Source organism: Sinocyclocheilus grahami, unplaced genomic scaffold (genome assembly GCF_001515645.1).
Source record: "Sinocyclocheilus grahami isolate Dianchi unplaced genomic scaffold, SAMN03320097.WGS_v1.1 scaffold972.1, whole genome shotgun sequence".
NCBI classification, from domain to species: Eukaryota; Metazoa; Chordata; class Actinopteri; order Cypriniformes; family Cyprinidae; genus Sinocyclocheilus; species Sinocyclocheilus grahami.
Genome location: NW_015506151.1, coordinates 680140 through 693802, shown reverse-complemented (window position 1 = coordinate 693802; position 13663 = coordinate 680140). Strand labels below are relative to the sequence as shown.

General features: G+C 35.4%; 2 protein-coding genes across 2 annotated transcripts in view; one reads left to right on the top strand and one right to left on the bottom strand.

Moving 5' to 3' along the window:
* The window catches only part of LOC107564979 (UPF0568 protein C14orf166 homolog), a 4582-nt gene extending 2986 nt beyond the window's left edge, over window positions 1-1596 (top strand). The window contains exons 4-7 of the mRNA XM_016250166.1: window positions 270-358; window positions 449-517; window positions 852-900; window positions 1062-1596. Of these exons, the coding sequence (XP_016105652.1) occupies window positions 270-358; window positions 449-517; window positions 852-900; window positions 1062-1216 (362 nt within the window). The 3' untranslated portion in view covers window positions 1217-1596. The remainder of the gene's footprint in view (window positions 1-269; window positions 359-448; window positions 518-851; window positions 901-1061) is intronic.
* Window positions 1597-1653: 57 nt separating this feature from the next.
* LOC107564977 (nidogen-2-like) overlaps window positions 1654-13663 on the bottom strand; it is a 30401-nt gene continuing 18391 nt past the window's right edge. Inside the window, exons 9-21 of the mRNA XM_016250165.1 lie at window positions 12354-12482; window positions 10741-10866; window positions 10427-10654; window positions 9569-9796; window positions 8261-8488; window positions 7413-7640; window positions 5588-5812; window positions 5261-5430; window positions 5046-5175; window positions 4809-4980; window positions 3279-3410; window positions 2778-2887; window positions 1654-2111 (exon numbers count right to left, since the gene is read on the bottom strand). Coding sequence (XP_016105651.1) covers window positions 2779-2887; window positions 3279-3410; window positions 4809-4980; window positions 5046-5175; window positions 5261-5430; window positions 5588-5812; window positions 7413-7640; window positions 8261-8488; window positions 9569-9796; window positions 10427-10654; window positions 10741-10866; window positions 12354-12482 — 2105 coding nt within the window. The 3' untranslated portion in view covers window positions 1654-2111; window position 2778. The remainder of the gene's footprint in view (window positions 2112-2777; window positions 2888-3278; window positions 3411-4808; window positions 4981-5045; window positions 5176-5260; window positions 5431-5587; window positions 5813-7412; window positions 7641-8260; window positions 8489-9568; window positions 9797-10426; window positions 10655-10740; window positions 10867-12353; window positions 12483-13663) is intronic.

The following is a 13663-nucleotide window of genomic DNA, read 5'->3' as shown; positions in this document are numbered from 1 at the left end:
GGTGTGTGTGGGGGGGGGGGGGGGGGGGGGGGGGGGGGGGGGTCCAAATTGTGAGATGTAAACTCAGAATTGCAAGAAAAAAGATTTTATTTCTTTGGTGGAAACAAACTTCCAAAGGTTTCGGTCAACCAATCGCAAAAGCATGGCAACATTATTTTCAGAGATCATCACCAAAGAGTTCCTTGGTTGGTTCAACAACAGTTTTGCATTGGAATTTTTTTTTTTTCAAATTATGTGTTGGGCTGAAATTAAGTGATTTTTTTCTTTAGGTAACAATCCAGATTTTAAGGCTGGTGTATTGGCTCTTGCTAATCTACTCAAAATTCAGCGGCATGAAGACTATTTGGTAATGCTTAAAGTAAGTATCTTATTTGTGCCAATAGTACGAAAAATTAGTCTATATCCAGTGCATTTTAAACTGAAATTATTCTGTTATTTCTCATCACAGGCCATTAGGATCCTGATACAGGAACGTCTGACCCCTGATGCTATTGCAAAGGCCAGTCAAGCAAAAGAGGTAAGCATATAATGGCTTTATGAAATGAAATCAATCTGCTAGACTTCTTAAAACTGGATTGATATACAGCTACACTACCATATAAAAGTTTGAAAAAAAAAAAAAAGTTTCTGAAAGAATTCTCTTATGTCCACAGAGGCTGCATTTAACAATCAATCAATCAATAAAAACAGTTCAAATAGTAATATTTAATTTCAGAATTTTCAGCAGCCATTACTCCTGTCTTTAGGGTCACATGATCCTTCAGAAATCATAGTAATATGCTGATTTGGTGCTCAGTTATTGTTAGTGCTCAATTATTAATTATAAATAAAACGTATTTGTTCTTTCATAGGGTTTACCAGTGGCTCTTGATAAGCATATTTTAGGATTTGATACCGGAGGTAGGTTTGCACTTGCAAAACTGTTTTATCACCTTCTCAAATTATTTCTTCATGTTTCTTTAAGACACAATTAGTGCACCATCACGTTCACATTCTGCATTTAATTTGTTGTTAACTTTTGAAGGGATTGTAAACACAAGGAACTTGTTTGCCCATTCCAGATGCGACTCTGAACGAAGCGGCCAGGGTTCTTCGCCTGCTTCACATCGAGGAGCTCAGAGAGTTGCAAACCAATATCAACGAGGCCATCGTGGCAGTTCAGGCCATCATCGCCGACCCCAAGACAGATCACCGCCTCGGAAAGGTGGGCAGATAAAAACATCTGCCTGGAGCTTGCCGCAGAGACCACAAGACATGCTCTGTGAAGTATGCTTGTTTTCATTAACCACCCCACAGGTATTTTGTTTGAATTCAAAAACTGGAGTGTTATTTTTTTCTTTATCATTCATTTTCTTTGCCCTGTAATTGAAAAAATGCAAAGATGAATTATAAAATGTAATTTCATTGTAGCCTTATGTAGAGGCACTTATGAAATGTCACATGGGTTTCCATAAAAAGTTGGACTTTGTTTTTGTTGCATAATAAACCTTAATGCAACGCAGAAAAGTTTTGTAGGCAGACTGTAAGTTTGTTTTACCCTGGAGCAAGAAATTCAACCTGTTCTGCTTTATACCTCCAATTGCGCATTCTGTATTTTGAAAAAAAATAATCACTGTAGAGCCAAAAATATTTGAAAATCTGAAACATAATGCGAGCAGACATAAAGTTGTCAATCACATTTTATTGTTATAAATATCACATCTTACAAAAGATCAAACAAATGAAGGTTGGTAAAAGACCACTTTGGGTAGTACTTTTTTCCCCAAAGTACTATTTTAGTGTATTAAAAAACATTCAAATTACACAACTAAACTCTTAGGGTATTTTTTTTTGTATTTGTTAGGTTTTTTAACACAAAATCACATACAAAAGTACAGTAGAAAGAAATGAGGTATAAAACAAATTTACAAAACTATTTTGAGAAAAAATTCACGCTTTCATGTTTGTAAATTTGCACTTTGGCATTGACGGTGATGTTCGTCGAGACTTGCGGGTTCTGCGATCGGCTCTCTTCGGAGTCCACGTGTCCGTCGCGATTCCCACAGCACAAGCTCTCCAAACTCTCGCCCAAAATAGCACCATGTAACGCTGGCTCTGTCATTAGCGTCTCCCTATAACACAATTCGTCGGAAATCCTTAGAAAGCCACATTTGGGCAAACACGACAACATTTCATTTTCTGCTGGGGAAATTGCCTGCTTTCATATGCTAGTACAGATATACAAACACTTACTCTGATCTTGTTTGACTGTTTTCTGGTCTGTAAAGAACCGACATGCTTTGAAGCACCAGTGTGACACTAGTGTTTCATCGCTGCTGTTAAAACTACAGTGATTTGGCAGCAGGTGCCTTGTACTTTTCTCTTAAGTGCCTGTAGCTGACAGCTCATGTCTGAAATATGTTATCCTGTTATTTGCTGGAAAAGAGGTCATCCACGTTTTGCTACATTGTAAACGTGATTTGCTTTTAGGTGTATCTGGACAAATACAGACACTTTAGAAAAATCTGTTTCATGCAATATTTTTAAATCACAAATAATTTTTTTAATTTACTAAACTACACTAGCAAAAGTCCATTGGGAGCATATACAGAGTACTTCAATATACCACTCAAAAGTTTTGGGCTGGTAAGATTTTTTTATGTTTTTGAAAGAAATCTCTTATGCTCACCAAAGCTGCATATATTTGACCAATATTTGCATGCATGGAAAATGTATTAGACTAAAACTTACATGCTTTACCGGTACCTTATAGTACAGTATAAACAGTGTATAAGTACCTTATAAACAGTGTGGCGGGGCGACTGTAATACCATACAAATGAGACCTCTGATCAGGCAGGTGCTCATCTGTTGACTGGTTATCTCGACTGAGAGCGATGACCCCATCCCTAAAAGAAAATAAGATTAGTCATTTTTATAACAATTTAATTGATAAAGGGACAGTCATATTCAACTTTAACTGGACCTCACAACAAGTATGAGTAAGCTCCAGGGCTTCTGTTCTTAATAAAGTTGTTAATAGCAAATAACAATACCTTTTATAAAGATAAAAAAAAAACACATAATCTACTCTGCTTCATGTTCTGTATTCTTTGTACTGAGTATGAATGGAAGTGAATGGAGCACAAGGTGCAGTGCGACACAGAAAGTGAAATGAAACAAGCATGAAGGACTTTTAAAAAAAAAATGTAATATAGGAACATTTATGAATAGAACTATTTCTGATTATTATTCTGGTGGTCATATGGTCTTGTACATGCATGTGCTGTGCTGCTTTACCTCCTCCAGTCTGTGTAATAGTAGTGATTGGAGAAGGCAACCATACTGAAGGGGTAGCTCAGGTTACTGTGGACCACACGTCTCCCTGTCCCATTAGGTGATATACACTCAAGGCGCTTGGTTCCTGTCCAAAATATAATATATATATATATATATATATATAATTCTAAAATATAATTTTATAAATTTAATTTAATTTGTATACAATTTTAATAATTTTACATTTTATACATTTAAAATATAATAATTCAAAATTATACACTACCAATAGAGTCTCTAATGCTCGCCAAGGCTGCATTTACAACTGGTTTCTATTTTAATGTTTTAAAATGCAATTTATTTCTGTGATGGCAACGTATTAATTTCTCTTCTTTTTTTATCATACGTTTTTAATGGTAGTGTATCACACTTTCAACAAAAATATTAAGCAGCAAAAAATTGTTTTCAACATTGATAATAATAAGAAAGCAAATCAGCATCTTAGAATGATTTCTGCGCTAATTGCTACTGAAAATTTAACTTTGCCATTACAAGAATATTCAAATAAATATATTTAGAGAAAACTGTTATTTTAAATTAAAAAAAAAAAAAAAAAAAGGATTTAGCTTTTGGGAATTTTTAAAATATAAACAATTTCTACGCTATATAAAATAGATTTTATAATTATTATTCTTTATTCAGAATGTATTATTTTAAAATATAAATATAATATATATATATATATATATAATTCTAAAATATAATTTTATAAATTAAATTTAATTTGTATACAATTTTAATAATTTTACATTTTATACATTTAAAATATAATAATTCAAAATTATACACTACCAGTTAAAAGTTTGGAATAAATAAAAATTTGTTAATGTTTTTGAAAAGAGTCTCTAATGCTCACCAAGGCTGCATTTACAACTGGTTTCTATTTTAATGTTTTAAAATGCAATTTATTCCTGTGATGGCAACGTATTAATTTCTCTTCTTTTTTTATCATACGTTTTTAATGGTAGTGTATCACACTTTCAACAAAAATATTAAGCAGCAAAAAATTGTTTTCAACATTGATAATAATAAGAAACCAAATCAGCATCTTAGAATGATTTCTGCGCTAATTGCTACTGAAAATTTAACTTTGCCATTACAAGAATATTCAAATAAATATATTTAGAGAAAACTGTTATTTTAAATTGTAATAATATTTTACAATATTAATGTTTTTACTGTAGTTATCATCAAATAAATGCAGCCTTGATGAGCATAAGCAGCTTCTTTCAAAAACATGAAAAAAAAAATCTTATTTATTTCACACTTTTGACCACCCAAGCAGTTTGCATTTGATGCATTACATTGAAATACAAGGTTTTTTGACATGGGTGGAAAGATGGCACACAGTTTAATTTTATGCAAGTGTTGAAATTCGTGTTTTCCTGAATCTAGAAATATACAAAACCGCTCTGCTCTATTTAGCATTGATTTAAACAAGATTATATATATATATACTGTATATATCTTTAAGCAATCTAAAGCACATACCCTGTAGGGGAGTCTACGATGATGGCTCTGGGATTTACTAAGTCGGTGTCAAACAGAACACGCCTGTCACTTCCATCAAGGTTAGTTGTTTCAATCTTATCTGATGTGCTGTCCACCCAAAACAGTCTTCTACGGGCGACATCTATAGCAAGACCTTCTGGACTCGTCAGAGCTGAAAAAGATTTATTATATTATATTATATTATCAGATTTGAATAATAATTCAAAATAAACATACCTGTGTTGATAATAATCTCAGGTTCTGATCCCGGCTCCAGACTGGCTCGATTGATTGTCCGTCCAGCCAGATCCGTCCAATAAACTTTCCTTTCTCTGCAGTCGTAATCAATGCCGACCACTATAGAGCCCTGAAAGAGTAAACGGAAGAGAATTAGTATACTTTTCTCAAAGCCGCAGACTTCAGTATTTCAATCAATAGTGTGCAAGTCTCACATGTAGAGCGAGCAGCACTGAAGATCTCTGCTTGTCCATCTGTGTGCCATTGAGAGGCAAAACACCAATCTGCTGGCCCTGGGCGTAGAGCAAGGATGTGCCTGTTGGAGGCGGGGTCACATCTGGGCGTGGCAGAGGGTGCATGGTGGGAGGGGCCACAGTAGGTATACCTAAAAGGTAGCAGATCATTTTAGCTTGGAAATACAAATCGTTTTGTTGGCCCTTAATCTGAATGTAAACATGAGAATGTAGATGTTAAAGCATTAAACCATTTAACCAGTGTTTTTTCATGAGGCAACTGTGGGTTTCACAGCAAGCGACACTCACAGGCAGGTTTCACAGCATTGTGTGAGCGGGTTCCTGGTACTTCCCGCCCGTTTTGGTCCACACACCAGCAGTAGCTGCTGTCTCCGTAGCACTGAACTGGGTTGAACTCCCCAGCAAAGTCACACTGAGGTAGATAATGGTGAGATTCCAGTTGACCTCCATATTGCTGCAGCAGACTGGCTCTCCAGCGCTCACAGACGGTCTCTGGACGCTGGGTTGGAGGCACTGGGTGTCAGAGGGGAAACCAGGAACATATTACGGCACGATATGGGGATATTTTTACCCATAACCAATAAGAGATTAATCAAGTGAACAATGAAAATTGCCAATGACTAATCCAGCATGAAACAAATACAGAAAAAAGTATTTTAAAGGGGGCATTGGATGGAAAATTCAATTTACATGGTGTTTGCATATAAATGTGTCTTAGCAGTGTGTGGACACAACCACCCTACAATGATAAAAATCCATTCACTCCTTTTTTTTTTAATCCCCAAAAAACCTAAACAGTCTCAATTATCAAGCCGTTTAGATTTTCTGAGCAGTATGATATCATACTGCTCAAGCCCCGCCCACGACCGCTGACTCCAATGAGCCAATGAGGAGTGGATTAGTTTTGTTTTTGATAGTAATGCGCCACCGAATACACAAAAAAAATGGAAGAGGGTGTGGAGTGAGCAGTAGCTCATTATCATTTAAAGAGACATGCACCGAAACGAGTCGCTGTCAACAGAGCCGTTTTTGACAAGATAAAAAGGATCTTGTTTTACACGACCATTGAGGAATTTTAACCAAAGTATGTTGCAGACATTTCATGAAGACCATAAAGAATCATACCAACTTGTGTAAAATGGGCATCCGATGTCTCCTTTAAAGGTATTTTAAAATGTGAAACTACTGAATCGATTTTATGATGATGATTAATAATAATTAATATATTTTCAAATAATGTAAAATTACATTTTTATAATTAAAAATATTTATAAATAATCTAATATTTTAATGATTGTTGTTATTGTTGATTACATTATTAATAATAAGACATCTTATTTTAAAATAATAATAATTTATAAAATAATAATAATCTAAACTTGAACCTATGACATCCACTACATACCAGTGTATTTTCTATATGTTTTCCGATTCATATAATCTAATTAAATCATCTAATGAAAGTTCCAAAGCATCTTTCCTTCTTCGTCAGTGTCATTTTTGGCTACAAAACAGCGAAATGAAATAGGAGGCATTTCTAACTATGGTGAGAAGAGGACACATTCATTGGCAGTGTTGAAATGGACTAAACTTGCAGCTCAACTTTTCCTCCTGCTCTGTAATCTGGATAAACACAGGGCAGACTGGACTATGTAACCTCTGCTACAAATTAGAGTGATTACTTACACATGATGTGAAACTACTTGAACTGAATTAGAAAGCCTATAACTGACAAACAACAGCATGGTGGTGACCTTGTCAAACATGTTTTAGACTTGTTGCCCATGCGAAAGTTGGTGCCACAATGGTGTTCTACTATGGTGTTCTGGTCTGTATATATAGCTGTAAGGTAAATCTATGGGATTTTATTAGCCATTTTATCGTTCACCATTATCAATTTTTAAGTTTGATTGCTTAGAGTAGCTGCCCCATTCAAAGTGAAATCCCATTAGACCAAAATCCCACTCCACATAGCTGTATATATTCGATTAGCTGTGATTATATAGTTTTATGCGTTGTTTTGGTTTTATTTAGGACTGAAAAATTGTTTCATACTGGAAACTTAAGTGTTTCCAGTATGAAACTGGAAACACTACGTGTGCAGCTGTCTTACCAGGCTTGTCACAGTTTATTCTCGGGGCTCCAGGTGGAGTTCGGGTGCCCGCTCTCTCCTGTCCTCTACTGTCCACACACCAGCAGTGACCTGTGGACCCGTGGCACTGCTGTGGCCTGTACTGACCCTCCTCATCACACTGAGGGATGAAGGCTCCTACCAGAGGAACACCACCATTTCCACTCTGAAGACTGTCTCTGTGCTGCTCACACTGGGTCTTGGGAAGCACTGAAGGCACATGACATACACAAGAGGTTTGTTACACTCCCATCACACCCCTCAGTACAAGATGCTTCAATAAAGTTACAGAATTTTTGATAAAGTTAAAGTTGCAGGAGATTCTGACAACATTCAACCTCCTAAAATTGTTTTTGTTAACTGAAATAAAGCTGAACTAAAATAAAACAAAATATCGGATGCAAAATATAAACCTAAAAATCAGAAAAAAAACCCAGAAAAATGGTTGCCATGGATACTAACAGAAATAAAATAAGATTGAGTTGAATAAAACATAAATAAAAATAAATTACAATTCATAGAAATATTTTTTTTAAAGTTACAAAATGACAGATACACATAAAAAAATGACTAAAACTCACACTAAAATAATTAAAATTGAAAATATAACAATAAAACTGTCACAATTGTAATAAATATTATGACAGAATATAAATGATTTTAAAATAACAGCATTTAAAATTTATAAAGCATCTAGAAGTTGGAGATATTCCAACAAAAAAAGCAATTGATACCTCTCTATAATAGATTCCATAACAATTAATTAATTTAAAAATGAAATATTATATAAAATAGGACAGATGACCTATTGAGAGAGGCCTATTTCTTACCCGGCTCGTCACAGTTTATTCTCGGGGCTCCAGGTGGAGTTCGGGTGCCCGCTCTCTCCTGTCCTCTACTGTCCACACACCAGCAGTGACCTGTGGACCCGTGGCACTGCTGCGGCCTGTACTGACCCTCCTCATCACACTGAGGGATGAAGGCTCCTACCAGAGAAACACCACCATTTCCACTCTGAAGACTGTCTCTGTGCTGCTCACACTGGGTCTTGGGACGCACTGGAGGCACATGACATACACAAGAGGTTTGTTACACTCCTTTGCTCAACCCCTTGTTTATATGAAATGAAAGGGTTTCAGCAAGTTAAAGAGTTGGCAAATTCTAAACTCCAAAAAAGTTATTATCTGTTTTGATCATAATATTGAAGATGTTAATATTGCCCATGTAAACACAGATGGTTTTGACAACCTCAACCTTCCCTAAAATCCCACATTTTTTCAGAGAGGAATGCAATATATGTCTACAACAGTAAAGGTGTATATCTTCACATTTTTATGCTATCCTCCTTAAACTCAGGGTAAGGGCCTGTTTTCCCAGACTGCAACTGGCCTATGTGGAATTTGTACTGAGGAGATACGCTACCATTCAAAAGTTTCGGTTTGGGACTTTTAAAAGAAATAAACACTTTTATTCAGCAAAGATGAATGAAACTGATCAAAAGTGACAGTAAAGACTTTCACATTGTTTCAAAAAACAAATATATTTCAAACAAATGCTGTTCTTTTGAACTTTCTATTCAGCGAAGAATCCGTTTCCACCTAAATATTAAGCAGCACAATTGTTTTCCATATTGATAATTATAAGAAATGTTTCTTGAGCATCAAATCAGCATATTAGAATGATCAGTCTATTCCAACAAAAAGACTAATTGCAACAGATCCCATGATAATTAATTACTAAAAATTTGAAATATTATTTAAAATATGACAGATGACTTATTGAGAGAGGACTGTGACATCATTTCCCAAAAAATAAAAGTTCCTGGAGACTGAAGATGCCCACACCAGGTTGGTCCTTGAAGACCTGGATTTGGCCCGCCATGTGTATCAAAGAAACAGGAAAAACCGGGGAAAACATGCTACTGAAGCATATATTTATTTGTATTTTTTTTACATGTTTTGTTGTATTTTTTGCATTTAATTATACAGAAAATAAATGAAATAAAAAAATACAAATTTAATATATTATAGTTAGATATAATGCAAAATATACTTTCAGCCCATGGCCTTCAATAAAGTTTAATATTTGTCACTTCATAGTAAAACGTTTGGACACCTCTGCTGTAGACTACTGCTTACCTGGCTCATCGCAGTTTCTAGATGGGGTTCCGGGCGGAGTTCGGGTGCCCGCTCTCTCCTGTCCTCTACTGTCCACACACCAGCAGTGACCTGTGGACCCGTGGCACTGCTGCGGCCTGTACTGACCCTCCTCATCACACTGAGGGATGAAGGCTCCTACCAGAGGAACACCACCATTTCCACTCTGAAGACTGTCTCTGTGCTGCTCACACTGGGTCTTGGGATGCACTGGAGGCACATGACATACACAAGAGGTTTGTTATTGTCCCATCACACCCCTCAGTACAAAAACCTTAGCCATAAAGTTACTTCAATAAAGTTACAGAGTTTTTGATAAAAAATTCATGTTACTGGTGGTTCTGATGACATTCAACCTCCCCTAACTAAAATAAAACAAAATATCAAATGAAAAATGTAAACTTAAAATTTTTTATAAAAAAGAAAAACTGAAATGTTGCCTTGGCCACTAACAGAAATAAAATAAGTTTGAGTTGAATTTCTAAAATTGCTAAAACTTAAATAAAAATAAATAAATTACAATTAATAGATATATTAAAAAAGTTATAAAAATGGCAAATATACATATTAAAATGACTAAAACTTACACTCAAATAATTAAAATGAAAACAGCAAATATAAAAATAAAAGCTATGTCAAAATTATAATAAATACTATGAAAGTATATCAATTTCATTAAAGTCACAGCATCTAAAATATATAAAACATTTAGAATTTGGAGATATTCCAACAAAAAGAGTAATTCACTCTATAACAGATCCAATGACAATTAATTGATTAAAAAATGAAATATTTTATAAAATAGGACAGATGACCTATTGAGAGAGGCCTATTTCTTACCCGGCTCGTCACAGTTTATTCTCGGGGCTCCAGGTGGAGTTCGGGTGCCCGCTCTCTCCTGTCCTCTACTGTCCACACACCAGCAGTGACCTGTGGACCCGCGGCACTGCTGCGGCCTGTACTGACCCTCCTCATCACACTGAGGGATGAAGGCTCCTACCAGAGGAACACCACCATTTCCACTCTGAAGACTGTCTCTGTGCTGCTCACACTGGGTCTTGGGACGACCTTCAATGCAAATGAACCAGATATTATAGAATTTGGGACTTTACTTGAATAAAAGAATGTTCAAATCCAAATCTGCAAACAACTACCATTTTGAGGGTGGCACAGGAAACCATCTCCATGGTATCCCGGTTGGCACTGGCACTGGAAAGATCCCCGACTGTTTGAACACAAGGCTTGGGTGTGGCACGGCTGGTCACGACACTCGTCCACATCTGCACAAACCACAAAACACAACGCTCACTCTGTAACTCAACAAGCACCACATTAACCGCTTTCTCAGGATGTTAGTCTGAGTCATACTAGCTGTTGCTCCAAACTCCCACTATCCCGTCAAAGACCAGAGCGCACTGAACAGGAAGGAGAAGAGTTAACTGTCCTCTGACCCCCTTGTGTTCTTCAGCTGCTCGTCTCCTACGCACATTCCCTGAGCGAGGACATTGGGTCATTGTTTCAAAAATACCCTCCCTTCCCCAGCATCTCTGGTTACCCATGCTTCTCTCTGCACTGCAAACCCTTCACCTACAGCATTCAGCTGAGAGAATGAGCCTGTGATTTACCAACATTTAACCTCTGCAACACATCACATCCCACTGACAGCATGCAAGTCAGACTGAGTCACATATAAACTGATGACCATATTCTTAGAAGCTCATTTAGATTTACTGCATACTGTGCAATATAGTATGTGAAATAGGACAGCGTAGAGTATAACAATAAACATTTAAAACCGTAGGATGCCAAGCAGCATCCAGTTTTTATCTTAGAAAAAAAAGTTTAAAAGGTTGGTGTTGCTCACCAAGGCTGCATTTATTTGAACAAAAATACCGTAAAAACACAGTCACTTTGTGAAATATTATTACAATTTAAATTAACTGCCTTCTTTTTAAATATATTTGAAAATGTAATTTCTGTGAATAAATTACTGCAGCTATTACTTCAGTCTTTTTGGTTCTCAACAATCTTTTCTTATTATTTTCAATGTTGAATAAAGTTGGGCTGCTTAATATTTTTGTGGGCACCGTGATGCATCGATTAATAGAAAGTTCAAAAGAACAGAATTTATTTGAAAACATTTGTAACATTACAAATGCCCTTACTGTCACTTTTGATCAACTGAATTGATTGTTTCTGAATAAAAGTATTCAATTCATTCAAAAAGGTCATAGGTGAAAAGTAGTGTATTTTAATGAGATAATATTAATATTTAAAAGATTTTAATAATTTATATTAGATTTTAAAAAATCCTGTCAGTCCAAACAAATAATAAGTCAAGAAATAATGCTATATGGACATTCTATGAGTAAATACTGTATTCTGCAGACAGAGTAGTATAGTTTATATTATATACTTCCAAACAAAGCCATTGACGAATTTATTTAAGATATCAACACAGATAACTTTAGGTCTTAGACTTGTGGCAATAAAAATAATAAAAGGAAAAATGAATAAACAACAACAACAAATAATGTAAATAAATTATTTAATTTAATTAAATAATTAATTACTTTGACTGTTTGGAAATGTAATTTTCATATAGTAATTTTATATGTATAATTGCATGGCATGCCATTTTTTTTCATTCAAAGCCGCCCAATTCCTGTAAAGCATCAAATGTACATTTGTTTCTGAATGATAAATAAGAATATCCGATGTGGAATACACAAGTTTGTTAGGCACAGGACATGAAGATGTTTCTTACCCTGACATGTCCGGCCATCAAATCCAAACTCAAATCCGCTCTCACACTGACAGCGATGGCTTCCAGGCAGGTTCACACAGTAAGAATGAGCACCACAGGACCTCAGATCTTCTGCACACTCATCCACATCTACAGAGAGAGAACAACTGCTCAATTACAACCCATAATGCTCTACTCTTAGCCAATAACACTGCAAGACTCATTGTTTTGGACGCTGGGTGTCTAAAAAAGCTATATGAGGTGCTTTGGTGTGCGTCAAATATGTCAGTCAGGTGCTGGAGGGATAAAGCATGCCTTTATAGCAAATATATAAATATAGCAAGGGATCTAGTCCCTGTCGGAGTGCGTGGGAACAGGCCTGAGGCTCTGGGTGGGTTAAGAGCTGGTCAGCAGGAGACCTGGTTTTGATCATTGTTAATTACAGGGAGGGTAAGGAACACACGGTCCCCCTCTCTCTCTTCATTTTTCTCCGCTCTCTTTCCTTGACCCCCTTATTATCTACTCTAGAGTGAAGAGTTCAGACAGGTGAAAAAATTATCCTCTAATAGGAACATGATGCCTGAAAACACACACACACACACACATAATCAAACGTAGACAGTGCCTTCAGGGTCACACTGGGAAATCTGATTTATTCTGGTGAATTGCTTTGTTCGGATGATTCAAAAGAATCACTTCTAAAATATTAATTGTTTTACAATATTCTTTCCAACATTTACTCATAAAAAACCCCATCCCTTATGCGGTTCTCACAGATTTGTGAAAAAATGGCAAAGCAGCAATAAGTCATTCAATTTCAATGAGAAAATAATAGTTTTTTTTTATGGGTGAATCCAGTGATTTAAAACAGCTGATGTTAACTTTATGAAAATGAGCTTATTAACTTTTTTAATTTAATTAAAACGATCCACAGAAAATTTCTTCTTTAGAAACTGTCAGAGTTATTTTGAATCATTCATCTTGTTTGTGATATTCATATGCAATATGCACTGCTCCATAATGCTTTCTCATCCAGAATGTTTATTTTTACGTGCAAAAAAAGAAAATTTTATTTTTTAATTGGTATCCATTTGTTCCAAACAACCTGTTATTAAATAAGCCATTCCTTGAATCAAATAAAATGAATCATAAATGTATTCTCAGAAATATTTTTTATTTTAAAAAATATATTATTAAATATTATTTTATCTAAAAATGTAATTTTTGTAGTAAAATTGCTGTTTGTGTTCAGCACCATTTCCGATTAGGTTGCAGCAGGTAATTTGTAACATCAAAATAAACACAATTATTACCAATATTAATTAATAATC